This window comes from Cephus cinctus, unplaced genomic scaffold (assembly GCF_000341935.2).
Source record: "Cephus cinctus unplaced genomic scaffold, Ccin1 Ccin1_scaffold0689, whole genome shotgun sequence".
In the NCBI taxonomy this organism is placed as follows: Eukaryota; Metazoa; Arthropoda; class Insecta; order Hymenoptera; family Cephidae; genus Cephus; species Cephus cinctus.
Genome location: NW_014333312.1, coordinates 160207 through 186089, shown reverse-complemented (window position 1 = coordinate 186089; position 25883 = coordinate 160207). Strand labels below are relative to the sequence as shown.

General features: G+C 44.5%; 3 protein-coding genes across 15 annotated transcripts in view; all 3 read right to left on the bottom strand.

Moving 5' to 3' along the window:
* Window positions 1-6155, bottom strand: part of LOC107269743 (nuclear hormone receptor FTZ-F1 beta) — a 13795-nt gene extending 7640 nt beyond the window's left edge. Inside the window, exon 1 of the mRNA XM_015743945.2 lies at window positions 5782-6155. The gene's annotated coding sequence lies outside the window, so the exon portion shown is untranslated. The remainder of the gene's footprint in view (window positions 1-5781) is intronic.
* A 682-nt stretch (window positions 6156-6837) lies between these two features.
* On the bottom strand, window positions 6838-15904 carry LOC107269738 (GTPase-activating Rap/Ran-GAP domain-like protein 3). 8 transcript variants are annotated; one of them, XM_015743928.2, is made up of 18 exons: window positions 15254-15389; window positions 14973-15177; window positions 10845-10914; window positions 10684-10767; window positions 10526-10607; window positions 10328-10446; window positions 10206-10270; window positions 10078-10144; window positions 9911-10013; window positions 9746-9844; window positions 9455-9667; window positions 9104-9369; window positions 8755-9040; window positions 8332-8675; window positions 7933-8269; window positions 7782-7868; window positions 7477-7722; window positions 6838-7401 (listed from the first exon to the last, which is right to left on the bottom strand). In XM_015743928.2, the coding sequence occupies exons 2-18, from the start codon at window positions 15170-15172 to the stop codon at window positions 7151-7153; spliced, it is 2919 nt and encodes a 972-aa protein (XP_015599414.1). In that variant the 5' UTR covers window positions 15173-15177; window positions 15254-15389; the 3' UTR covers window positions 6838-7150. The 8 variants fall into 8 exon arrangements, with proteins under 8 accessions (XP_015599414.1, XP_015599413.1, XP_024942802.1 ...); XM_015743927.2 differs by having other exon boundaries at window positions 14973-15312; XM_025087034.1 differs by lacking the exons at window positions 14973-15177; window positions 15254-15389 and adding an exon at window positions 13175-13252.
* On the bottom strand, window positions 15833-23414 carry LOC107269739. 6 transcript variants are annotated; one of them, XM_015743929.2, is made up of 5 exons: window positions 23096-23411; window positions 21315-21393; window positions 19823-20162; window positions 19566-19725; window positions 15833-19473 (listed from the first exon to the last, which is right to left on the bottom strand). In XM_015743929.2, exons 2-5 carry the CDS (start codon window positions 21318-21320, stop codon window positions 17085-17087), a joined length of 2895 nt encoding a protein of 964 aa, XP_015599415.1. In that variant the 5' UTR covers window positions 21321-21393; window positions 23096-23411; the 3' UTR covers window positions 15833-17084. The 6 variants fall into 6 exon arrangements, with proteins under 6 accessions (XP_015599415.1, XP_015599416.1, XP_015599418.1 ...); XM_015743930.2 differs by having other exon boundaries at window positions 21315-21389; XM_015743932.2 differs by having other exon boundaries at window positions 23213-23411.
* Between the last annotated feature and the right edge of the window lie 2469 nt (window positions 23415-25883).

Sequence of the window (25883 nt, the reverse complement as noted above, 5' to 3'; positions counted from 1 at the left end):
GGGGGGGGGGGGGGGGGGGAGTCATCATGGACTCCTGAGAATGGGGAAACTTTCCGGAGTATGCATAACGGTCGTAGCCGCAAGGTCGACTCACTTCCGGTCCCAGACGACCTTCGCGCGGAAACGGACACGCACATGCCGAGAGATATTAATATAGACAACTGCTACAGACGCGTGTACGTATGTAATATTTCCAAGTGACCGTCCACCACTACGACTCTTGCCTTGGCGGTCCTATAAAAAGTAGTCAGATATGATGCATGCCGCCCAGAAGCATAGATCGCTGGAGAGAAGAAAAAAAGAAAAATTAAGAAATATATGATGGCAAGAGGTGGGAGAGATACGGACGCGTTACCAGGAGCCACGAGGTCAATATCGAACAGACATCACGGTGCTATGCGTACACGTATGAGTTGACCAGAAGCTTCAATGACGTGGGAAAGAAAGAAAAAGAAAAAAGAGGGAGCCACCTCAACGGTGATTTGTAATTCTCAGTTCCTTAATTCTTGTTCCAAGAAAAAGAAAAATGATTGAGAAAAATTTTGCGTCATGACGCGTGCTGCAATTGTATGAGTACGCGATACAATGACTTTAAAGATTTTCCGATCCTCCTATACCATCTACGAGTGCGAGAGAGATGGATCTATGCGCCATTCACGTACGTAAGACGAAGACAGAGATAGCGAAATCATGAATAACGCAGATAGCCTTCGACGAAACATTGTTATCCGATAAGTAACACTGTATCAGGATATCGGAATTACTTGATCGTGACTAGGATTTAAAAAACTGTATTTCGGTAAAGCTTTTTTTTTACAACCCTACTTGATACCGATAGCTATCAGATATCTGAAGGAGTAGCGTCGTACGTAATTCGTATGCGTATAGAGGCGTATCGGATACGTGAACGTACATCGTGCAGCGTCGCCGAGGGTAACGAAGAATTCCAGACTGCATCCGGAGCCAGTTGTGCATTCCAAAATCCAAGAGGCAAAGCCCTTTTTTTTTCTATTCGTCACTTTGGCGTTTGCCTATGGATACCCGTGCGAGGAAGAGAAAAGTATGTACGGGAACGGTGCACATTGGGTAGGCCTGAATCCGATGATATCTCGTTTTCGAAAAATGCAGCAATAACCCGGCGGCAACTACGGTCCACCGGGTTACTGGATAAGAGAAGAAGAGAGGAGACGAGACGAGAAGCCAAGAGATGGGTGCCGGAACCTGTTCTCGCAGTTTTTATCGATTAATAAAATAAATAGATAATCGCGGCACCGGCATTCCTGGCGGGCCCCAGCCTCCCCCGAGGGTGTCGAGTCACGTCGCTATCTGGTTTGGGCGTTGCTTGCCGTGAGGATGCTCTCCGAGGAACCTCCAAAATCAACTTCAGCCGTGTACCAGAGGAAATGGAAAAAAGAAATCCAACGATTTCCGCCCAACTTGCCAAGTGACGATCCTAACCTATCGATTCATCAGATATCCATCATGGACATACGATATCAAGGAACTGCACCGTGAATATGTGATCGAGATCATAACAAAACAAAATCCGACCTATCTCTCTCTCTCTCTCTCACTCTCACGGGAGATTACGAATAGCATGAGGGGTCTACGTTTTTGGAAGCGGCCGTAGTAAGTCAGTCGAGTCGAGTCGAGTCAGAGTCACAGTCACAGCCGAGTCAGCCTCTTCCCAGGCCGGTAAGGTCAAGGCCCTCGGAACCCTACCCCTTGCACCTTCGGGGTCACGTGACACGGCTCAAGGTCCCCTATCCCCACCCTGGAAACAGACGTGCACTTGAGCCACGCAGTACAACAGGGAACCCATTGGAGACCAAAGCCTGTCCGCCTGCCCGCCTGCCAGCCCTGCATCACCCTCGTGTGCACTCAGTACTCCCGACTGCATGACTCTGAACTCCCCCACTGCTCTAGACGCCACCATCCCTACTTGCACTGCCAGCGCGTTCTTGCACCACCTCCATCTCCACCTCCGTCAGACCTTCCCCGTCGACACCTACCCTTGCACTTGAAGGACCAATGAGACGCACCTTTCCGTCTGAACTTGTCTAGGAATGGACTGTGGTTCAGCTGTGGCTGTACCTACTATAGCAGCGTTACCACCAGTAGGAACCCTTAACGACCTACGACCTAACCTCACCTACAGCCTTACGTGGCTAATACGTAGTCCATCAAAGAGCAATACACATATGGCGAAGGACGGCTACCGGGAAGACTAAGACCTTATACAGATTGGTATGCCTGGATGAATTATCGTAACTCTTGGCAGTCGACAGCAGACGACCTGGCTTCTGTACGCTGATCGTCGTAGATCCACTGGAGCGCAGGTGGTGAGAAAGTAGACAGAAGGATAAAGAGAGACAGATAGATAAAATATAATACGAGAAACAGAGAGACAGAGTTCAACGACCGACCTAGGAGATCCACCTATTTTAAGGTTTTAGAGGGGATTGTACTTGCACTGTCGAGACTCCAATAGTTGCGAGTGATGCACGTGTTGGATTAACTTTTTTTTCTTTATCACGGCCTATTCTCTTGGTATCACGGGTTATTTATATCGTTGGGCACTCGGTGCTCGGATATCAATTTTTCCACAGGATTACGCGAATACGTAAAGGACACGAAAAGGAACAACGACAGTCCTCATTACGACGGAGATCATTAGGACGGAAGTAAATAATTTCACACACGTGTAATCTAACAGCGTTCCTCGTATGGCATCCATACCATACTCGTTACGTTTGAACGACGTATGGGCCCGTCTACGCATAAGAACGTGTGTGTTTTCCTTTCACCGGAGAGCCGGTGGGCCTTGTCGGAGAGTCAGGGAGTCTGTGAGCCAGCGAGTCGGAGTCCCAGAGCCGCATATCTTTAATATCTCGCCCATTCTAACGTACACGGGATAACCAGTGGCCTGGCGGTATCGATTAAAATTATTATTCCCCTGGCTCGGGCATTTTTCTTCACTCTCGGCCATAACGAAAACCGGTTGTCAAGCCGGCTGGCAGCTGCCCGCGACGTTTCTTCTAACTATCCCGCGTACACGCCCTATCGGCATCGATTCTTTACCGATCAGATTGGCTCGATCGATCACGTCCAGTCTCGATAGCGTTACGGGTAAGACCGCGTCGCGATTGATAATTGAAAATCACCTGGCATAGTCTCCTGGCAGTCCGCCTCGACGCCGAGGAGCTCGGCAAGCCATGAATGAAAGGCAAAGAAGAAAGTCGGAGGGCTCTTCTCTAGCTGATCGAGAGAAGAGACGAGGCGGCAACGAATTTACGGGGCGACTCGTGGAAATCGAGCGAGGGACAGAAGGTACGTTACATTCGCGACAGAAGGTCGGAGCCGCTTGGTTCGAGCGGAAAGTACAGTTACGTGCAGCCGCGTGCGGCCATTCGCCACGTTACGTCGGGTCAGGATAACGTGATACACGTCTACGAGCAAAAAGGCATAACGCGAAGGAGAGACGCCGATTGGAAGGGTAGAGAGAAAATGGCGACACCGGTGAGAAAGAGGTTCACCGGGCGTACGGATGCGCGGGGTGGGAAGGACGACGGTGGATTGGCCGAGCAGAGTGACATAACCTTAAAGGAAAAAGAAGCAATGATTAATAGTAAATCGTAGAAGGGAATTGTCCAGTGCTCGGGAATGAGACAAAGGTTAGAGAAGATTCCTTGGGTGCACTTAGGTACGAAGAAACGTGGGTACCGTGGCGAGAGAGCGCGAGTCCAGGAGGAACGGCGTGGTTAGGAGGTAAAGGTGCGGTTGCTGTTCCCTGAGTAAAGTACCGAGGCGGTGCGTCGAGAAAGGTTCATCAATATTCATAAACCGGCAGGCTTATCCGCATCTCAAGGATCCCGAGTTTCATAGAGGCTACGGCTAAATCGTGGCTTCTTTTACGCGCCTCGTAACCAGAGAGCCCGACGATAAGATCGTCCGAGAGGGAACTTGCGCAACCTGCCGATTACACGGGTAGCGTCGCGACGCCGTTCTATCTCGGTGGTGGCGACGTGCCGGTGGTGCTGGCGTTACTGGTGGGTGATGGTGATACCGTAGTTAGCGAAGACGACTCCGAGGTGGAGCGGAAAGTCATGTAGGGGCCTTCAGGTCGGTTTATCGTACTCGAGGAAACGGTTATGAATCAGACGTAGTGATAAGGCTTCTCTAATCGGATTTATTATTAGGTACCTGTTCTCCACAGTATGAAAGGGTGATGCGAGGTCCATCTAGAGGTTACAATTTGTAGTTAGAGAGAGAGAGAAGAGAGAGAGAGAGAAGAGAGAGAGAGAAATAACGTAATACTCAAATAACTTCCATCTTTTATTATCCTACGTGGACAGTTCTAGGAGACTGAAAGTCCCGCGCCGCATTACCGTGCTCCAATACCATTACCGTAATCGCAATACCGCTAGCTACTCCGTTCCCGTTTTGTCTCCAGAGAAGGAGAGTACAATTAAAATAGAATTAGGCAAAGCCTTGAGCAAATGTCAAGTATCTCAGCTTCCTCGAAACATATCCAATGCGTGTGCCTTAGGAGTGCCAGGTGATTGAGGGATGAATAATACAAGCATTGCAGGATCAAGGATCATCCCGAGTGTGGTAGAGTCGTCGGGAGTCTAAGGGCTAAAAGAAAGAGAAGGAAGCATTGAAAGAGAAGCAAGATAATAGGGTAGAGTAGGGTACAGTATTGTAGTAGGGTAGGGTAGGGAAGGACAAGGGGCTCTATGAAGATCAAGAGGGAGCCGAAGCTCGACCAGTGGCAGAGAGACGTATGGCGAGGGACGTGAAGAGCGAGGAGCACAAGACTAGGATGAAGAGTAGAGGGACGAGAGGGGAGCTCAAGGCCGGTCGCGCTGTCAAGCCAGAGGCCTGCGCGCCGAAATATCAACAAGCCTTCCTTCTCTCCTCCGCTCTAGATGTATCCTCTAGGCTAATTTCAGGAGCTAGGAATAAGAAATTTCTTTAATAAAAGGAACTAACCAAAACAGGTAATATTGAATATAATAGAAAATTACCAACAAGTTGTACCTGAACGTGGATAAGTCTCTGGTGAGTATGACTAGAAGGGCCATAGGCGTCGCGATGCGAGGATCGAGCGGCGTCCCGGTGCACGCAGGAATAGCAGACAGGTGGCATGGAAGGAGGAACCGACAGACACAGCTGACAGATCGTTTGCGAAATGTTAAGGAAAGCGGGAGTCCACCGGTTATGAAACTTCACACAAGACCTGGACACGGTGTGACCATGACAAAAAAAAACACTCCTAACGAAGCCGTTAGACGTCGGTGAAGATATGTGGAATAAGACGATCAAACGTATTGAGAGGTTATTGTCGTCCTGGTGTTGATGAAGTTGATTGTAAATTTCAGTCGGTGATAACGAGTATCATACGCTCTCCTGTACTTCATGTCGCACCAATCTACTCTCTGGTGATCGCCACGACGCGTACTGCCATTCGAAGGACCACTGCCATTCGCGAAGATCACTACAGGGCATGTGGTGAAGTCGTAAGGAATTTGCCAAGGCTCATGAAGTGACAAAGAAAGAGAGAATATAACAAGAGATTGGTAGAACGAGCGAGATAAATAACCAGAGAGAGGAAGGAGAGTAGATTGAGAAGGAGAGAGAGAGAGAGAGAAAATTCATCGTGAAACATAACCTCTGTATGTCGACTACGCTCACCTCTTGGTGCGCATCCAACGCGTAACCTATTCCCCGGTGCAATTTAAGGTAAACCATCGACGATTATCCTCCTCTAGGACTTACCTCATGCTCCGCTCACCACGTACTCGTACAGGTCCTTCTTTTTCCTTCGATCGCGAAAATCCTGATCCGGACGAGACGTTCAGTCGTTTTGGACACGCACACGGCACGGCACCGCACTTTCACAATACGCCGTCCCTGTACTACGGCAGGTAACAGGCAAGCCAGCCTCGGCACACCTTCGCGTTACGTTACAACGAGTTACAAGCCTTCGCGCACAGGGGAACCTCTGACTCTGGCACCGCGAGCTGGCTGGCCGAGCCAGCCTCGCTGGTACAGTGCATCGCCGCCAGAGAGCGGCTCGCTTCTGCCAGATTCTCCTCCTGCCAGTACGCTGCTATCCAACAACCAACTGTCCACTCCAATACGCTCCTATCGGACATGCCTTGCGATACATTCGACGATCCTTGTAATACCCCGTACAAATCTTAATAAGAATATTTATGACTTTAATTGAGATTAGTAACTTTCGAATTTTATTGCTAAGAGACAAGGATTTTAGTTATCTCTGGCTTTTCTTACTTTCGCTTTGTATCTTTATCTCATCTTTGTACTTCTTTTGTTCCTCTCGTTGTCGAGCTATATACTTGTAGTTTTAAGTACACTACTTTGAGTTGTTTAAACGATTTTAGAAAATATCGTGTATTACTTCGTGGATCATTTAATTAATTGTAATGCACGGTTAGGGATTATTTAATCGTTACTGCCGTTTTATTATTTACTCTTTAGGTTGAAAATGTTATCTACAGATTGTCGGATATTGTTTTTAAAAAACGGTAAAGTTTTGTGTTCTTATTAAACAATGAAATCAAAGAGTTACCTTGATGGTTCGTGAAAATATAAAAATTAATTGAATCAATCAAACAAAGAACATTTTAGTACTGTGATCGGTATTGAGCGATATGACTAGCGCCATCTGATAGCTGTACCTGGAAATTGTAAAGTAAGTGCTCTGTCGGTATACAATATCCCGAAATGAACTTCTGAAATCATTGGAAGTTGAAAAAAATATGCAATTTATATATTTTGGGAGCAAAAGTATTATAAAGAATAACAAAATTAAGATATAACGTAATTTTGATTTATTTTGCAATTTCTTTCTCTTATCTTCATTAGAGGATGCTTACAATATCCCATGGTAACTTACTGGAAGAATGCCTATACGGTACCTAATAAAAGTCTGAGAAAAGAATCGCCGTAGATCGACGTGCATAGAATAATCAGACACGCGTGCACTTTTGTACACTTTCTTTTTCATTTCCTTCGAGCTGAGGAATCATCCAAATACGTAACGGAGAAATTCAAGAATCCTCCGTCACTGCTTTTTCTTCAAATTTTTAACACCACAATCAACAATATCCATTTTAGCCTTCTACTTGCTACCTGGCGAGCTTGCTACGGATGTTGGCTGATTAGGCGTAGGACTACTACTGCAGGACCTACTGAGAATTCTATGTGGTTCAGCACTCAGAAAATTCCGATCACATGTAGGACTAGCAGACACAATATCCGGTTCAGCTGGACTTGGACAACGTTTTTGGCTACAATTCGTGACTGTTGGTCGCGACAGTGTTTGCAGGGGTATGCGATAAATCCTTATGGGTTTTGTTTCACCTTGAAACGCTGTTAATTGACAGATATTAAAAAAATATTATAATAAAATCTACATACGTCATACGTTAGGAATTGTGGACTCACAAGCATAAGATGGCGATGGTGGGGGACTGCAAGTTTTCTCTTCTCGATTATGTCTAGAATCTTCATTAATTTTGTCATTTCTTATTGACATAAATTCCGGAGCAGTTGTGGCGAAGAAAATATCTCTCTTTGAAGATATGAGATTGAGATTGGGCATTACTATGGTATGCACCAGGTTGCCGTTTATTATCAAACGAATCTCCATGGTGTCCGCCGTAAAGGCTATCACGTAAGGAAAAGCGCATGCTGCAAATATATAAAAAATTAGTACTATTAATTAAGAATTTACAAAAAAAAATACTGACCTACGGTAGTGGGAACGGAGTTCCAGGTGAAGTCGAATTCGGTGGGTGCTGCACTCTCTTCCGAGAATTTTTGAAAATGGCAAGTGTCTGCAATAATGAGAATTCGCATTATTATTATGGGAATTACTTTGACAACAGACAGATCACTCACTGTTGTAACACAGCAATAATTCTGGTTCTTCGTCTTCGCGAAGATCCAGGGCAGCAACTAGATGCGGTTTGGGTGCAGCTTCCACGTGATAAATTCTTGATGAGCCATTAGATGATAATAATTCAAAATGATGACGTAATCCACAACAAAGTGTCCAATCATTCGTTATTTCAGTGCCCTCAATTATGGTTAAAATTGATGGCGGATCGCTAGCTGTCAATTCTTTGACCAGAAGAAAACCATCAACGGTATCGGTATCTGCTGAAGAGCACCAGGCCGTCCATGCAGCACTGTGGCGCCACTGAAGAACAGTAAGACGCCTACCGACTGCAACACACTATATAGAAAGAATATATTTCTTATTCTGGCTCCTGAAGATTTATCGCTAGGTACAAATACCATTTTCAAATGAGATCCTCCTGGTCTTGTCAGACTATACAGATGACATCCTCTGGTACGTTCCAATTTCCTTTCCTTGACATGTGCCCGATTCCTAGCCATTTTATTTCTTGGCAGGATACCAGGTACTTGGATAGTCTCCACATCCTCTGCATCATCCTCACCTTCCTCTAGATCCAGATTGGTCGGAGCATCCGCTTCCAATTCGTTCAGACGAAAGACATGGACATTACTTTCACGACCCTTTTCACCAGCCCTGAAGAGGAGTATGCCGTGCTGCTCCACCACGTCTAACTGTTTGATCTGTACAGTCTTATCGAATAGAAGTCTATGCGAGAGTCCATCTACGAGGAATGACAAAGATATCATATCCCGCGACTTCCTGTTTTCGACCTCGTCCAAGTGAACATCAATGACACTCACCTTCCACAGAGAAAGCACCATTTTCAGTAGCTAATATCAATCTATTCTCAGACCAGACGTCACCGCAGACAACTTCGTAAGGGAAATCCGGATATATGCAACGTGGTTCCCAGGGTCTAGGCTTCAGAGGACCAACTGTGGCCAATGACGTAGGAGCCAAACCTCGCACTATGGCCTCCAATTTTAAGGCTTGACCCACACGTACCATTTCCACAGCACGAGTTTCCTCGCGGCGACGACCTGGCGTCTCCACCACGTCAGATAGAGCACGACGGTTTAACATACTCTATAATTGAAAAATAATTCACAATTTTTTACATAAACTATCTCTATCATAGAATCCACTAACGTTTCCCTTGCCGTCGTGCATCTGCTCTTGGTACATGTCCCTGAGCAGAGTGTCCAGGGTTCTCTCTCGCTTCCTGGAGAAGGTCGGTGTATTGAAGGCTGCCTTCTCACCATTGATCATTTTCACCAGAAGGAACTCCCGGAAATTGTGCGGATCATCGAAGACAGGTGGACAAGGAAGACTTGGACCAAAGAGCGGTACACTTTCGTCACAATAAATGGCAACTCGCCAGCCACTTCCTTCACTAGTTACCACCGCGAATATGTCTGCCATTTAATTTGATAATTTGTTTAATATCACCTTCATTCAGTGTGCTTATTTTTATTAACTCTATGGGATTATTTAACTCACGTGTAAACTGGCTTCTTATACAGTTTGGATTGAAGGTATCCAATGCGCTGGGATCATCCGTGTATATTATGTTGACGATGTCGTTACCGATGTGTCTTTTACGTTCTAACTGTTGCGGATTGTCCTTTGAATATGGAAGCATTGTACTTACGTGATACATAACCTCATGACCTGCGTAGACCGTGTAGACGCTTTCCTTGCCAGTCATATCGCCTGTATATAGTAATAAAATACAGTTTTTTGGTTTTTCTATAAATTAATTTTATATACATACTGAATAATTAATAATACCCTTAACATCCAGTCCTCCTCTATACTTGTCCCACCCGTTGAGACGTATTCTCTCACCAAGAATATCCAAAAATTTGTCAAAACGTACGCTTCCCGTTTCTGAGAAAGAATATGATAATATTAGTGCTGAAATTTGGATTTAAGTAGTCGCTTCAATGTTTGTACCGTTTGATAGCATTTCGTCGTCGGTTGTCTGGCCCTTTTTTGCGTAGATTATACCAAATTTGAAATTTACCGATCCTTCTTGTTCTTCCAGCAGCAAAAGATCCTAGTAACAGAAAATCCATAGATACAGAAATTACGATTTTTTCATGTAAATCATAATTTCTCACCTTTTGTATATCTGCTGAGAAAATCTCGCGCGCCGCTTTGTCGAGTTTTTCAGTGCCAAAGAAATTACTGTAATTGATTATACAGCGGATCAGCAAACTTTTTTGTTTTATATACTTTATTGAATTACCTCAATATCTGCTTGACAGTCATTGGCTTATTTGCTACGTAGGGTAAAGATATTTTTTGTGCGCCCTTAAAAAAAATTCCAAACAATAATATTAATTTTATCGTAACAACGCAAATACTCACAGTTCGTCTCCAAAGAATTGCCCGATAATGCGGCTGGCACTGGTCACCACCTTCGCTAAGGACGACCGAGAGGAACAAAGGATTTCTCTCTTGATCCGAGGCCACGTAATTCTGATGTACTGAAGAGGATACAATTGAAAAATTACATTTAAATAAACCAAAAGAAACAGTGTTCAATTAAATGAAATCAATACTCACGCTTCCCAAGAAAATATTTAAAGTACCATCTGGTCTGGTACTCGGGATTCTCAAGTACAGGTGTGCTTGGTGATCCAAACATCTGTATAAAACGAATAAAAAATAATAGTCTGTCAATAAGTCTGCACAAATATCAATTAATTTCCAAGTGTACAAACTTCTTCTTTTTCACCAGGAGAGTCGCCATTCTCCATTCGGAATCGTCTACCATTATCAGTCCCGTCTTGCTCAATCTGGGGCAGCTGAAACAAAGGAAAGTTCGAATATTCGACTAGCATTCAGAAATGCATTCAGGTACAAGAAGCATCGAAGTTCCTACCATCTCAACGCTTCCATAGCACCTCCTCGATAAGACGCCTCTCCTAGAAATCGTGTCAGTCGCCGACGACCTGAAACAGAAGAACAAAGAGCGGGCATGTAAAGGGCGCAACCCACCAGTCCTATACATAATCCCTGTAGAAGATAGGAAAGCAAGAAAATTCTTAATATTTTCGTGTGAGGAAGCAAAAAAATGATGATAATGATGAGAAGATGAATAGAGGCAAGAAAAAAGAAGAAAAATACCGTCAAAAGGAGGCAAAGCAATTTTTCTTTTCTCAAAAGGGAATACGCGGCTCGTCCTCCATTGTTCGTAATAGCGTGTGCGAAAAAAACCCTGAGAAATAATCGTGAGTGATTCGTGACACAAAGAAGGTAAAGAGAGAGAGAGAGAGATAGAGAGAAAGAGAAAAGGAAATCATTAAGACACTTAGCATGAAAAAATAGAATACGTGTATATGCGTATCTTTATAACCTCTTATCTTCGTGAAATAATTACAATATCTACGTTCATGAAAAGTGGACCAAGGCTGTTTTCATTTTGATATGCAAAAACAGTAATGACCTAACAGCGAAAAAGAGAATACTATTAGAAAATTCAATTCTTAATTATTATTTATTTATTCTGACGTACACATGATGACTGGCTCGACGATGAAGATGTCTAAGTTGCGATGACGTCAGTACCGGTACGCATACCGATCTTGATCTATCCCTGACGATCCTCCCAACAGCAACCGGAAGTTCGTCATCGCTCTCTCTATCACTACAGGGACTTGTACTTCCATTTTCCTTCTTTAGCGAGCGACTATTCCTCTCCATGCAGGAAGACGACGTCGAGGATGAGCCTGACGAGAGGTTGGACGATCCATTCGTAGAGCTAGTGGACGACGACGAAGAGGATGACAGTCCTCGTAGCAACGTGACAAGTTTCATGTCCAGACACAACATTTATAATCCATCAGTTTCTTCTGTCCTCGTCCCCTTGCACGATTCCCAAAGAAATCCTCCAGATAATTCAAATTGCACAGGTATCATATAATCGTCATCCTGATCCTAGTGACTCAAGTCCCACCAAAAGACATCACGACCTCCATAAAGGACAATATCCTCCCCACTGTATATCCATAGTCATAATAACAAATAAGTGAAACGAGGATATCTAGATTCTGCCAAACCTAACCCTATATTCGTAGCAGCACGTAACACACGAGAATGTTTTAATGTTCGCGACTCCACTTTCCAGCCCCTACTGAACATCCCCGAGTGTTCACAGTTCCTTAGTAACCTCCCACAACGTAGAACGTGGATACACTGAACACATGGATTTTCGTATATACGTGTACGGTACGTGAAGGGATATATACACACAGCACTCACAAGTCGCAGGCCAACTGACGCCGCGACGCAAGTCGACGCGACCGCCGCACCTCACTTTTACAGAGTGCATCGGCACCGTCGTCGTTATACCAGGTTATGTGGTGCCACCTCCTCTTTCGTATATCCATACGCCTATCACGTATGCATCTGCAGGCTTTAAGTGTTCACCAAGTACGTTAAGCGTCACGACTCTACTTGCTGCTAATACAGAATAACCTGATACATCCTAGGTATACACAGTTCACGTCCTAAATAGGTATATGGAAAAATAATATAACACACGTCAGATAATCACAGTAACAAATCCATATCAGGTAGAGATAAACGGAGGCTCTCTAGAGATCAGCCAAAATATTCACAAGGTAACTTCTGTGCGGTAGATTATTCCCAGAGCCAACAGCTGATCAGCCAACGCCATTATAACCCTGATGATTTCCAGATGGCACAGCCGATAATTCAGCGGATAACGTTTCTGATAAGAAAGCGACTGGTGCTGTTATCACACCGGCTGAACTTCTCTGTTCTCGTCAAATCAATTGGCTAGTCCCTGCACGTGTTTACAACGCCTCTTTCTCTTTTGTCTCTCTTCCTCTTTTTCTCTAGTATTACTTCTCTCCTCCAGCCTTCCCCGTTTCACTGCTCTCGTTCGGCCCTGACACTTTATCATATTTCTTGAGATCAATAAATAACGTCACTGTCAGTCAAGTGTGACCACGGAAGAAGTCAGAACCGGAAACAAGTCTCGAAACCCTCATATTGACTGTAGTCTCCGTCGACGACACTTAACCTAAATCCGACCCGCTGAGCCAGCACTCCGATAATACAGTCTCGGAACAGTTCGCTGTCGCGACAGGAGTCGAAAAAAGAAACAAAGGAAGGGAAAAAAGGGAAGATGGCGACACCCAACGTCCTAGGGAAGAAACAAAAACTAAATAGAAACTGTAACGTTACTTTGGTTAATTCAATGAAGAAAGCGCTGTATGTGTTATCCTCCGGGGAAGCCCGTGGGTCGCCAGGGCGTCGCGACGTTGGCACAGGAGGTAAAGGAGCGTCTGGGTCAGGCGTCGTGGCGCCACTACCGCATCAACCCTTTATGCATACCTATATATCCAGACACTTGGTCTAGAGGGTTAAGTCACCCCTCTCTACGTGCATCGAACCCCCTGACCTCTTAGACGTCACCCACTTACAGAATGTTCATACAAGTTATCCGATAAACGTCTGTATATTCATCCACGCACTATAAGTGTACACATACAATGAACCTTTTCACACATCCATCACACCCTATCTATTTTTGTCCAATCGTTTCCCAAATGGTATCTATCCTCTCGTTTCAGCAGTTACATGACACTATCATATATATATATATATATATATACTCCCCAGAGTTTCACGTAACCAAGAGTCTGGTTGTTTAACTGCCATAACAACAATAATATACAGATGACAGAACTATACAATGTGAATACGAAATGTACAGATATTCGATATCCACGAACGTGCGATGTCTCTTTTCTTCGTCCAACCCCCTTTCCACCCCTGACTATCTAACCAGTAAAATCAATCCCTCGGCGCACTTCCGAATGCGGGCCATCGGGGCCGATGACGTAACGTGCGATTCGCGGGACAAAGTCATCGGAAACGCCTGAGTGCCCCTGCAAGCGACAACCAGCCAGCCGCCTAGGCACGTCGGGCTGCCTGCCTCTGGCTTCCACTCGACCAAGCGTGATCTAGTCGAGCGATCACGCTTAGCCACGAGTACAAAAGAATGAAGCGACGCGACACAACGACTCGAGCCAATAACGATAGTAAAGGGTTAATTATAAAGGGTTACCACTAGGCTGGATAGACCAACAGACCAAAGATATGAGAAACTAGAATCCACATGTGTGAGCACGTATGCATAGGTACATTCTCATATCGGTACAATACTGCACTTGGTATTTTATACGGGATATATGAACCACGTGTGTACATAATATATTGCGCAACAATTGCCTATGAAATGCGTACTACACGTGCGTATTAATGTGTTTACTAACGTACGAGCAGTCTATCTGAATTAAAAAATTAACGTGTACTCGTCTAGTTCCCACTTGGCAAATCAACCCTCTCTCAGACCGACTTCATCAGACGCAGGTCTGTAAGCGTCGGGACGCTCACGTTTATGAATACCTCGACGACTGCTTATACACTAACCCCCCTCTATACCCCTCCGCCTACCCTTCACTACTACTATTCAACCGTGCACGCACTCGGGCTTGCACGCATTGGCTTACTAGTCACAGGCTTGTCGCGTTATTCCAGTCAGAATGGTTGGGGTTAATGCACCGTGAATACGACGAGAGTGGTGAAAGCTACCTGGGGGTGATTTTTAAAAAATAATTTTTTTTTGCAATTTTGCATACATTATTTTCCTATGTCTGTAGTCGGTTTCTCTGTTTACTTTTCTTTGACGATTTCTTCGGAGCAATGAATCCTCTCCAGGTTTTAAATGCAAGAATATATACGATAGGGGGTCTTATTGTTGATTCACGTATGACGAACGTGGATGATCACATATGGATGATTATGGATCCTTGTACCTATTGTTCTTTGATATGGAACGTGGTGTATGGATTAATTGGCATACCTATGGGTCTTACACGAAATGCATCAAGAATGCAGGAATGTGGGACCTATAGAATAAAGAAAATAAAATGCAAATAAGACGCTGACACGTATTGGGTTAATTTCTTTCTCTTACCGAACTGTCCATGGCAGGACTTTGTTGCCCTCGAAGCTAATACTTCTCAACTCGTACTTGGATCTGTGAAGAGGTGAACCAGAAGTACCTGCGAGCAAACCACGCATACTCTTCGAGGTGGCACCACCAGGAAGCACGTGGCGACGAACTGTTGCATTGTTATCCTTGCCAGATTTATTTCCACGTCTCACGGAACTCATGTCGACTATTGCCACCGTAATTCAGATTTCTTTCGTCAGTAAATCAGTTATCTATCGCCAATTAACGCGACTATAGCATACCCTTGTGGATTCGTATATCTTGAATATAAATCGGCCGTTAGGTCCGATTTTCTCCTTATTCCACGATGCCATTAGAGGAATAAAAATAATTGGAACGAATATTTACAGAAATTATTTCCTCTTTATTCTACTGTCTCTTCCTCCAGTATTAATATTATTGTATACTGAGTTAATCAATTGAACGCTGTATCTTACACGGTTTTCAAACTTCCTTGACACCAGGTTGAGTACTACTCCAGGACTGAATGCAGGTGTTGATATAAGGGGTTTCTATGAGCACTGGGGTAACTTCAACCCCTCCAACTATCTAACCAATCTCGCCAGCCCGTTTGCGCTTACGTGGTACGTCCACTATACTGGTACGTTTACCTTTTCGCAATCGCCAATACATACAAAGAAGTGGCTGCTGGTGTGCGCATGCGAAATGTGCTCCTGTACGAGCTTTAAAGTTTCAGGATATTTCCTGAACGAGGTAGAAAGCAATATTGAATACATGTGTCAAATCAGATATATTTCATTACCTGAATATTATTGTCAGCGATGTTGGGTATTGATTTAAGACAAGTAATAGAAGATTCCTTTAGTAGAAGCGTCGTTACGTTTATTTTTGTCAATTAGTATACGATGAATTTACAACAACTGTTATTGTCGATTAATCCACTCTTTTTAGGTTAGGAATGTATATGGAGGCTGCCTTGTGCTCTTCGAGTTGCCAACGTTCCTTTTCACTGTCAGTATATATACAGAGTAGCACCTTACTGGTAAAGGATAACTATAATAACTGCCTAGGTCGGATAATGATAAACGTATATCCACGTTATAAAACTATCTCTTTTTGATTCTCCCTCTATACGTTCTCCGTTAACTGTATTCCTAGATTTCTTCGTGTCATCGTGATCTCTCGCGCATGCGCACACGTCATATCTCCCTCTGCTCATCTTTTAAGCGCACGAGATTCCTTACTACGTTCCACGTATATTTTTTTGTATATTTTCTCAGTGATAAATTTTCTTGTTAAAAAATAAGAAAAAGAATCATTATTTATCGATACAGGCTCCGCGTGAGTAGCAGTGGATGTCTCTCTGTGTATATAAAAAAAGGCTACTATGAATATGGTATATGTATAAGATATTCAAATGTTATACTATAAGACTCCTTACTGCGTAACTATCATATCATGAAGCGTAGACCCAGCACCGTGTTTCACCTACGTATCTATTATCACTAGCGATTGGGTTCGAGTACGATTCTTGTTTTTTCTTGATACTTTCTTTTTTTGTTTCGCCCAAGAAATTTGTCTAGAATCAAATCCAGATTTTTGTATGTATATAAAAGATTACGGCACTGCCAAAAGATTTTCTGTGGCTCTCAGGGTGGTCTTACCCTTCGGTTGGGAAGCTAAGTCTTTTATTACAGACTATTTTGTAATATCAATAATAGGTACTTAAGAGAACCCTAATAGATTTATGCTAATTGCCAAACTCTACAGTCCCACTCGATCTTCATCAGTAATAAAAGGACGGATTAACGAGAATAATATTTTCGTAATATTCTATGCACAAGCTACAAGAATCGAGTGGATAGTGGAAAATCCGGCACTTTGTTTTGAGTAAAGTACAATAAGCGAAGGATCCACGATGATTAGATTTGCAGATCCTGCTTACCATGAAAACTCTACCTTAACGTTTTATTATATCCCGGGGTGAATGATATTTTGTAATATCGTTTGATCGTGCTAAATGCACTTGAGAATGAAAGCAAAATGATTACACTGAGTTAGTGGCAAGTATTCTAAATTCGCATGTTATTTTCGTTTATCGTATAGGAATCGTTAAATCTGCATTTCCGGTTCTGAGTCGTCATGGAACCAATTGGAAGAACGTTGACTTTCCGTGACCCTTTGAGCTTCTGCATATCTGGCAGACCTGGCAAAGCTGGAAGTACCGGATGGTCCTTGGCGATTTCCAGCATCGAAGGACGACATGACCTCAACTCTTTCGGAACGTCTCACTGCCCTGGGTGTTGTTTCCGCTGAGCTGCAGGCGTCTTCGGTGCTCCAAACAGGAAGTCCGCGTGCTGGCATACCCCAATGTTCGGTGAACTCTGACCCGGAGCGAGCAAGACTTGGTTGACTCAGTGAGCGCACCAGGGAGTCGCCCTCGTAGGAACTGAGACTGGTCAGGTCATCTCTGTCTACCCTGGCAAAGTCCCGCACCGTCATCTCTGACATGGATCTTAGGTCAGCTTCGCTGCCACCTCGTGTAGTAGAACTGAGTCGCCTGATCCGACCTCCTACACCCGGTATCAGTTGAACTCCACCCGGATGTCTCTGATCGTGACCGAGTGTTCTAACTGAACTTCCTCCGTCGCTTTCGTATTCGTAAAGCGTCGGCAGGGACGATCTTCTGGACCTGGTATCCCATTCGGAGGACTTGCCACGCTTGTAACGCTGTCCACTTCTACCGTGGGAAGTGGAAACCGGCGGACTCAGGATCCTGATGATGACGTCCCATTTCGCTGGTTCGAATAGGTTCGTGTACCTGGCATCCTTTCGGATCAGCTCATAATCTTCCTTGACTACTGCTTCGGTGAGTAGCGTTCTCAACGTGCTTTCAGTGGTGATGATTTCGCGCCACTTGGTACGCTCTTCGTCGGTGAGCTCAGTTGAATACTGCGGTTCCAATACCCTGGTAAGAACGTACCAATTCGATATGGGAGCATCGGTTTCATTTTCATGCTCCGCTTCCGGTTGTTCCAGCAGCCCCGGTCTACAAGGAATTTCAGCCCGAGGTGTATAAGTCGGTTCAATATTGACGTCCATATCTTCTATCAGTCTCTGGGGTGTCGGCTCGTTGGTGATAGTCAGATTCGACGCGGAACTGACGTCAGAGAAATTCTCCCACTCTGGTGGTGGAGGTGGCAGCTCCTCCGTCGGGTAATTCCTTATTGTAACATCCCACTTCGGATCGGGCAGCGCTTGCGGTCTTGCATGATATTCAGTAACCTGCCTACGATGACGCTCGACATCCTCGATGGTCCTCTTTTCGGTGACTGTTCTCAGGAAGACATCATCCACTTCATGAGTAGTGATCTCGGGACGTCTTGTAGCCACAACAGGTTCCACCAGGGGTTCTGCGTGCTCTCGTGGAAGTTCTCTGTGCTGGATAGAGACATGGGTAGCGGGGGCAATCGGTGGCGGTGGCGATGGCGTAGGTGCCAGGATGCTGGCCACCCTGTACTTGGCATGCGATGCGTCGGTAACTTCAGTAAGGGAATGCGTATCCGTGAGTTCAGTGTTCAAGGAAGTCAGTGACCTTGGGCGATGCATAATGGCCGGAGGTGGTGGAGGCGAAGGTGGCGTAGCTTCCAGCATGATCTCTTTTTCAGCCTGCTTCCTGAGTATCCTGGAATACACAGGCGGGGTCTGTTGTCTTGATACCATCGCACTGGGTGGTCCATGTAAATCAGGAACATAGGAGAACGTCGTAGTATGCGGAATGGGGCTATCCATAGACCTGGCAGATTCCTCTCTTTCCAAGATGGTCGTCAGGTTCCTCTCCAAGGCGAGACTAGCATCTGACTCCGATGGTAACGGACTTGGCGGCGGAGGTGGTGCACGCTTCACTCTCATCTGCACGTCAAATTTAGGCTCCACAGGAAGTGCTACAGGGTGTCTAGCTGTAGCTATTCTGGATGCGTTGGCAGCCGTCATATCCGTAGCTTCCACATCAGCAACAGACTCTGAATACAAGGAACTAGGTGCCCGGACTTCGGCTTGTTGTTGATGATGTATAAATGCTTTATTGTCATAAGATCCAGCGGATGAAGCCGGAAGTGACCTCTCTTCATCCGAATGACTCTCACTGGGATAGTCGCTTGGTAAGGTATCCGAATGTTCCTGAACAAGATTGACCTCGCTTCCTGAAGAAGACGCTGCAGCCATCAACGGAGCCTGTACGCGCGGTATCTTCAGCTGGCCGTCGAATATGGAAATATTACCCAAGGATGAATCAGACAATTTTGTAATTTCCGACCCAGTCCCGCTACCAAAGGGAAGTCGGTGTACCACCCTGACGTTATTCCTCTTGAGACACATGTAAGAACAGCCCAGCCCAAGCAGCAACAAGGACAAAAACAAAATAGCACATATGATCAAAAGGATCTGGAATCCCTTCAGAGGTGGCTCCGTAACTGGAACAGGAGCTACGACGTCTTGTCTGCTTGAAGAGAAAAAAAAGAATTAATCGAAATATGCCTACACCAACATTCATTCGTACTTTGAATAATAAAAATGGCATCCTATCCCAAGTACCTTATAGGTTGAGGAGCTTGAGGAGGTATCGGTGCTTTTGGAGGTGGATATCTACATACTACGGTGATCACCTCATCGCCATCCATTTCTAATCCAGGATGAAACCGTACAACGATATTATTCGTAAAGACCCTCTGAGGATCTTGCTTGGTGCCACATCCTGTAACCCATAAAATAATATTATAATCAGATTCTGATTACAGCAGGGCAGGTATCTCATAAATAATGATATAACGCCAGGATGAGTTTCGACCTACCTTTCAATGGTAGCTCCAAGGTTGCATTGTTCAGCCCACGTCCTTTAACCATGCACGCACTATTGCGGTCCAGGTCAGCGTAGGCGACCCCATAGAAAGGCTCTTCGAATTTCAATTCCACCTGCATGCTACCCTGGCTGCAATTCAAGTAAGCCTTGGTGCGGTTCAGGAAGATTCGTGAGGATATGTCGTCCAGTTTGGTGACCTTACCATCCAGGACAGTACTAGGTGGAAGTCCTGGCTGGTATTCGATGCTATTCCCCTGGGATGCATAGTTGCTCTGACCACGAGCTCCAGAGAGCGACGTCCAGAACAAGCAGACCAACAGTGGCCACATAGTCTGCAGTAGAAATCGAGTGTCCTTTCAGTGTCTCCCATGTCAACAACCTTAGTTCATACTGGGCACTAACCCTTCTAGCTATTATCTAAGCCGCCAAGGATCAACTGGACCCAGGGATGAGGTCTTATGATTTATGGGACTTCATGACCTTTCTCAGAAGAGATATAGCCAATAATATTCGACGTCCTATTGCCGGCCAGTTTTTTTCATATATATTATGCATTCGCCATTTAAAATAATATTTTTGCGAAGAATTTTATCTCTAAAAAATTTAACTATGATAAAGTATCAGGGATACTATTGTATAAGCTACGAATTTGAGAACAAAGGGCGATTCTGTATTATCAATAAGTGCCACGTATTTTTAGAATTAAAGAAAATAAAATCAAGAGAAACTCAAGTGTCTATATTAAAATCCAGTTCTCTGAGCCACAAAAGGCATTCGTCGTTTCTACAGTCGATCGAAGTCCAGCACGGTCAAACTTTCACTCTCGGTGAATTGACAGTGCAGGATCCGATCGGGTAGCCGTACTGGACTAAGATACAGCACAAGGACGTCAAACAAGCCGGCTAGTCATAAGTAACGTTAAAAAGGACTCCGTTACGCTATAGAGTAAATCAGTAATATATACACAATATGCAAGTACGTGCCGGAACGGTGCGCTAAGATATTCGCCCACGTTCGAGCGCCGGGACACTCGATTTCGCGACCTTCTGCACGAGGCCACGAAGTGGGTAGTTCACAAGCACACGATAAACTACTAATCCTACACTACCCAATTATACATCTTTAATATCGATACTCCAAAAATTGATATTGCGATCATTTTCAAATATTTAAAAAAGTCCCTAGACGCCCAACGCGTAACGCCATAACAAAATCCCTATAGCGTCCTATGCTCCGCCCAATCAGTCTGACTGCCAGTATACCCAGTGCAAACCGATGGACATTTTGTGCGCGTACCGCGAGGAAGTCGTCAGGCTCTCTCACCCACGGAAAGCATGCTCCGGTGCACCGAGACACCGTTACTACAGCCCGTCCACCAAAACAATCCCACACACTTTCGTCAGTTGGTTAGGATTACTTCCCAGAAAAATAACCAAGCCTGCCGTCGTGACACATAACCTCCAAAAAATTGAGTATTGCCTTACCGTCATTTTCAGGCAACGATACCGTCGTTCGCGCCGTTGTAAATTACGAGCTGCTACGTGGAGAGCATATTGGTACTGTCTGGAAAATAAATAATGAATCATCACCAAACACCATATCCAGACGCACGTGTCTACTAATGCCACGGATGGTAATAACGTTCTACAAGAGGGACATACATTCAGGCTCAATGTACCGACACCTGATGTCTCAATTTTGAAGTAAGTACGTACAATAGGTATCTTCAACATGTGACGCAACATGTTAAAGCACTATATTATATTATTCATGCTACGCCACTACGACAAATGTCAATTCTAGTCTCGGTTTTTGCTCGCAAATAAAGAAAGAGAATCGATGTCGTTTAAGCCGATCAGACGTCCTTCGAGATTTCCTGTTGTCGACCGACTATGTATATTGAATCTATATATACATCTATAAAGGATCTTTCTCCGGAACGATGGAGTCATTCTTGCTCTTCTTCGAACTCTACTAAAACAACTACGGATAACTTATTCTCATAATGATTGTACAGCAAGTATAAGTCATGCTGTACGAATGGGCGCGCCCGAAGGAAACTTAACCGTGGAATTCGTTGAGTGAATTCTAAAACCAATCATTTTAAATTCATAGCTCGTATGAGATATACGTGAATGTACGTCCAGCGCACGTGAGCTATTTCGAACAATGCGAGATATTCGAGAGTGATCATCGACGAGATATACTATAGTGAGATTAAAAAAATATCCCTAGGGACTCCAGAGAAATTCCAAGTACCAGTATATAAATAGTTATACCTTTACCGATGCACCAGGGGAATATTAATTAGCAGACTCATTATTGAATCCCAAGATGCACTGCAGTGTAAAGTCTACACGCAACTCTTAGTTTTCATTTCAAAGTATCAAAGTTTCAACACGCAAAGTAAAAGCCTTCGCTTTTACATTTACTATATTGTTCCTAGCCATTGTTATCTCGTATCCTTCATTATACATTCTCTCAGCAACGATAATCCACAATTTCCTGCCAAAGTGTTATGAGCTATTTTTTTCTTGTCTTATTGGTCAAGTAAGGCTTATCAATTATCCGCCGAACAGGACAGCATGGACGCAGCATATTTGTTGCGCAAAGAGTTGACTTTCACTGGCAACATACAGGACAAGGCAGCGGTAGTGTCAGTATTGAGTGCGTAGCCGCTGTCGGTTCGCAGTGAGTAAGCGCCCGTAGAACCGTGCCCTGTACCAGTGACGTCATCACCAGCTACTGGAGAAATATATTCCAATATGGCGTAGGCAGGTTAGGTACCGTCTACCCAAGAGTTCGCGAGCAAAATCGACAGGACACCACGGCGACGGACCGGTTTTACGCGGCTACATTATATATTAGAGAGTCTTGTCTCTGGAGATTCTGAGACATCAGCTAATGGCTCTGATGCTGGACAGTATGTATCCTGAATAATGGCTGCGTTTGGACACCGTTTGAAAACGGAACGATACATCACTATGGAAAATATGTAGCTATATAGGCAGTAGTGCCAGGAAGACCTTGCGAATTTCTATAAATAGGCAGAAATCATTGAAACTCTAGGCCTGTGATTGGTCATGTAAAACTCTTAGGATGGCATTCTTGCAATAGTAATTAACGTTATCATATATAAAATTGTATATTAAGTAAACAATAAGACTTATAGCGAAGGAAATAAGCATGGGCTGTGAACTATTAAAAACTTTTGTATGAAAATTTTCCAAATTATATAAGAATTATAAATTATTCTTTTACTAACGCAAACTCCTCGGCGATCCGTTATTCGCGAAATTCCTTACTCCCAGTTCTGCCTTAGGTCTCCGGGTCCTTGGTAATTAATTATGATTCTTAAAATCACTCACTGTCACCCACTAACCGTTCAGGGATCAGGATTATCCTCGTGTCCCTCTCGAAGGACGCCAGGATTACCTTCGCAAGAGCAGAACTTTTCTGGATGCCACGGGAACGAGGGAACGATCGCGACTAGCGACTGCTACTCGATCCACTCTCGAGTCTTCCCCGGCAAGTCCCCCTTTCGGGGCCCCACTGTGAGACCCCGTGCTACCAGTGAACACTCCTACTCCTCCGCTTTACATCGGAGCCACGCTGCTGATTCCGAATAGTCTCCTCTTCACGCATACCTCTTCCTGCGCTGTATGAGAATTCGCCCATTCTTTATTTCTTAGCTTTTCACTTATTGACTTTCATTCTGTTACTTATAATCTTCACGAAGAACTGGCTACACGTGCTTTCGTCAAGACGGTACAAATTCCAATAATTTACTTGTACCATCTGCAGACCCAGGGTCCGTACAAAAATCAAAGCCGCTCCTGCCAAACTGAATCTGGCCCGGGGGGGCCGTTTAAAACGCTCTGGAAAGCGGGGCCCTGTTTGTAATCCGGGCCCGGTTCACCAGCTCGACCAAAATGGCAGGCTCTCTCTCCTGCACCTCGTCAGACTCTCTACCAGACCGTAAATGGCGAGTAGGAGGCCTTGATGGCGCCCACACCTCTTCAGCCCCCACGATCAGAAATCACTTTTCTTTTATCAAACCCTCCCACCTCCCCCTCTCTCTAGCAATTTTTAATAGCAACAACAAAAAAGATAAAAATTATTCAAACCGTTAACAAAAACCGTAATTCAACTTTGTATTATTCTAACATCAAATGGAAGCATACCTCGTAAATAGCTCCACTATAACTGTCCCGTTCGTCTCATTTGGTATTCTCAGAACGTCTCCCGACGGACGTTATTATTTGGAAGAGAATAAAATCTCAAAAATTATTTTTCTTTCATATCCTCGGAACGTATACCTTACCTACGTTCATGACTTGTCAAACAGTTCCTAACTTCGTACTCCATATTGAAATGCGCTACGTGTCCTTTAAGAGTCCAGCTTTGTATCACAGGATTCCATCCTCAAGCATATCTAAAAGAGACACAATCAGGTTTCTGGATTTCTTGGATAAAGGATCCACCCGGTCCCTATAGTCCTGATACTCATGATATATCCAGATGAGATTCGCCACGTACGTACGTATACGTAAGTACGTAGGTACACTCAGGGATTCGAACTCGGCAGCGGCCACTAACCTCACTGGCGGAGGTTCGATCCTCCCAAGAATCTTTCTTTCTCGAACTCCTACCGATTCTTTCTCCTTCTCCCTCATACTCATTCACCTTCCAGGCAGATCCGTCCAGTGTGAGAGTCATCATAGTCTCTGAGTTCCTCACGCACTCTCACTCCTAGACCCACGCATTAGCGTCTCTACCCACGTTACAAGGTGGCACCTACAACATAGAAACGGGCTTCCATGCGGACTCCTAGGACCAGTTTATGCCTAAAGATCCCGCGCCATTTTGACCAAAGGATTCGCACGATCCGACGCCTATGAACGGCGTGGGTAGCAGAGCACAGACAGAAACCTCAAGGCGATCCTCCTTCGATATTTCGTCCTGAATTCCTGCAGGACTCTAGCCACTTGATTTTTCCCTAGATTTATTAAAAAATAAATCACCAAGAAATACCCTAGACCCAACCTATATAAGCCTGTTTTTATACGACAACAATGTCCAAAAATCTTATGCAAGTCGTCCAATTTAACCTCTCGTCATTATTATTATTGCACACAGCTGACCAATGTATACCGCTTAATGCACTTTGATAATAATTCATGAATCAAGTGACATCGTTATGACTGACCCACCTGATATTCTAATTGGCAGCAGCTCCAAATGCATCCATGGCAGTTCTCACGCGTAGTACTAGGTAGTCTTACAGGCTTTGTATATTTTGGCAAGGAACCCCGCGCGAAACGCTTTGAAACAGTTAACGGCTAATTTTAATACGCCTTCCAAACATATTCCCTGTCTCACCCTCGGACAGCTCCCAAGTGTCGGGATATTGTTTCTCTGCGTTTGCGATTCGCTTTGACGTATACTGCCGATGCTTTTTTTTACACGTTTACCATCTACACTCCTAGTCCTGACCATAGGTACCACTCTACGCTAATATATCTCATAGCAATATGTACATACTTGCACGCTCGTAGCGAGAGCAGCACGTGTGGTTTATGAATTCGTGCCTCGTTACGCTTTGCACTTTCGAGCTGGTGTGCCACGTTTGTTTTGCCAATAATTCTCCTTTGCTGTCTACGACTTCTCGGACGCGGTGGTCCTTGTGTTTCTTCTCTTTCGTCCTCATCTTCTTTTAGACCTTAAAATCCTTTTTCTTCTCGAGCCACCTTCCCTCTCTATACGTGTGCCATCTTCGAGCTCTACCTCTCTCTTTATCTCTCTTTGAGAGTTTCTTCGAAGAGGCGCTTTGGAAAAACAACAAATTATGGTTTCAAAAGAACTTCAAGTGTTACGTCATACAATTATTGTACTTTGAACCTTTATTCGTCACTCTCTTCGCTCTTTAGCTCATTCTCTCTCTCCTCTCTCTCTCTCTCACTCTTTCTCTCTCATTACTCGCTAAATCATTCTCAACATCGTTCGCACTGTTCATTCGCTTTTTTTTTTTTTTTTTTTTTTTTTTTTTTTTT

What these genes read in the sequence shown, in the direction of transcription:
- LOC107269738 (XM_015743926.2), bottom strand. Translation starts at nt 11,794, where the DNA reads ATGTTGTGTCTGGACATGAAACTTGTCACGTTGCTACGAGGACTGTCA. An exon ending in CGTCGAGCCAGTCATCATGT is followed by an intron (nt 10,915 to 11,477) that starts GTACGTCAGAAT and finishes CTTCTGTTTCAG; the next exon opens with GTCGTCGGCGACTGACACGA. An exon ending in CTCCGTTCCCACTACCGTAG is followed by an intron (nt 7,723 to 7,781) that starts GTCAGTATTTTT and finishes ATATATTTGCAG; the next exon opens with CATGCGCTTTTCCTTACGTG.
- LOC107269739 (XM_015743929.2), bottom strand. An exon ending in CTTGGAGCTACCATTGAAAG is followed by an intron (nt 19,726 to 19,822) that starts GTAGGTCGAAAC and finishes TATGGGTTACAG; the next exon opens with GATGTGGCACCAAGCAAGAT. An exon ending in CAAGCTCCTCAACCTATAAG is followed by an intron (nt 19,474 to 19,565) that starts GTACTTGGGATA and finishes TTTCTCTTCAAG; the next exon opens with CAGACAAGACGTCGTAGCTC.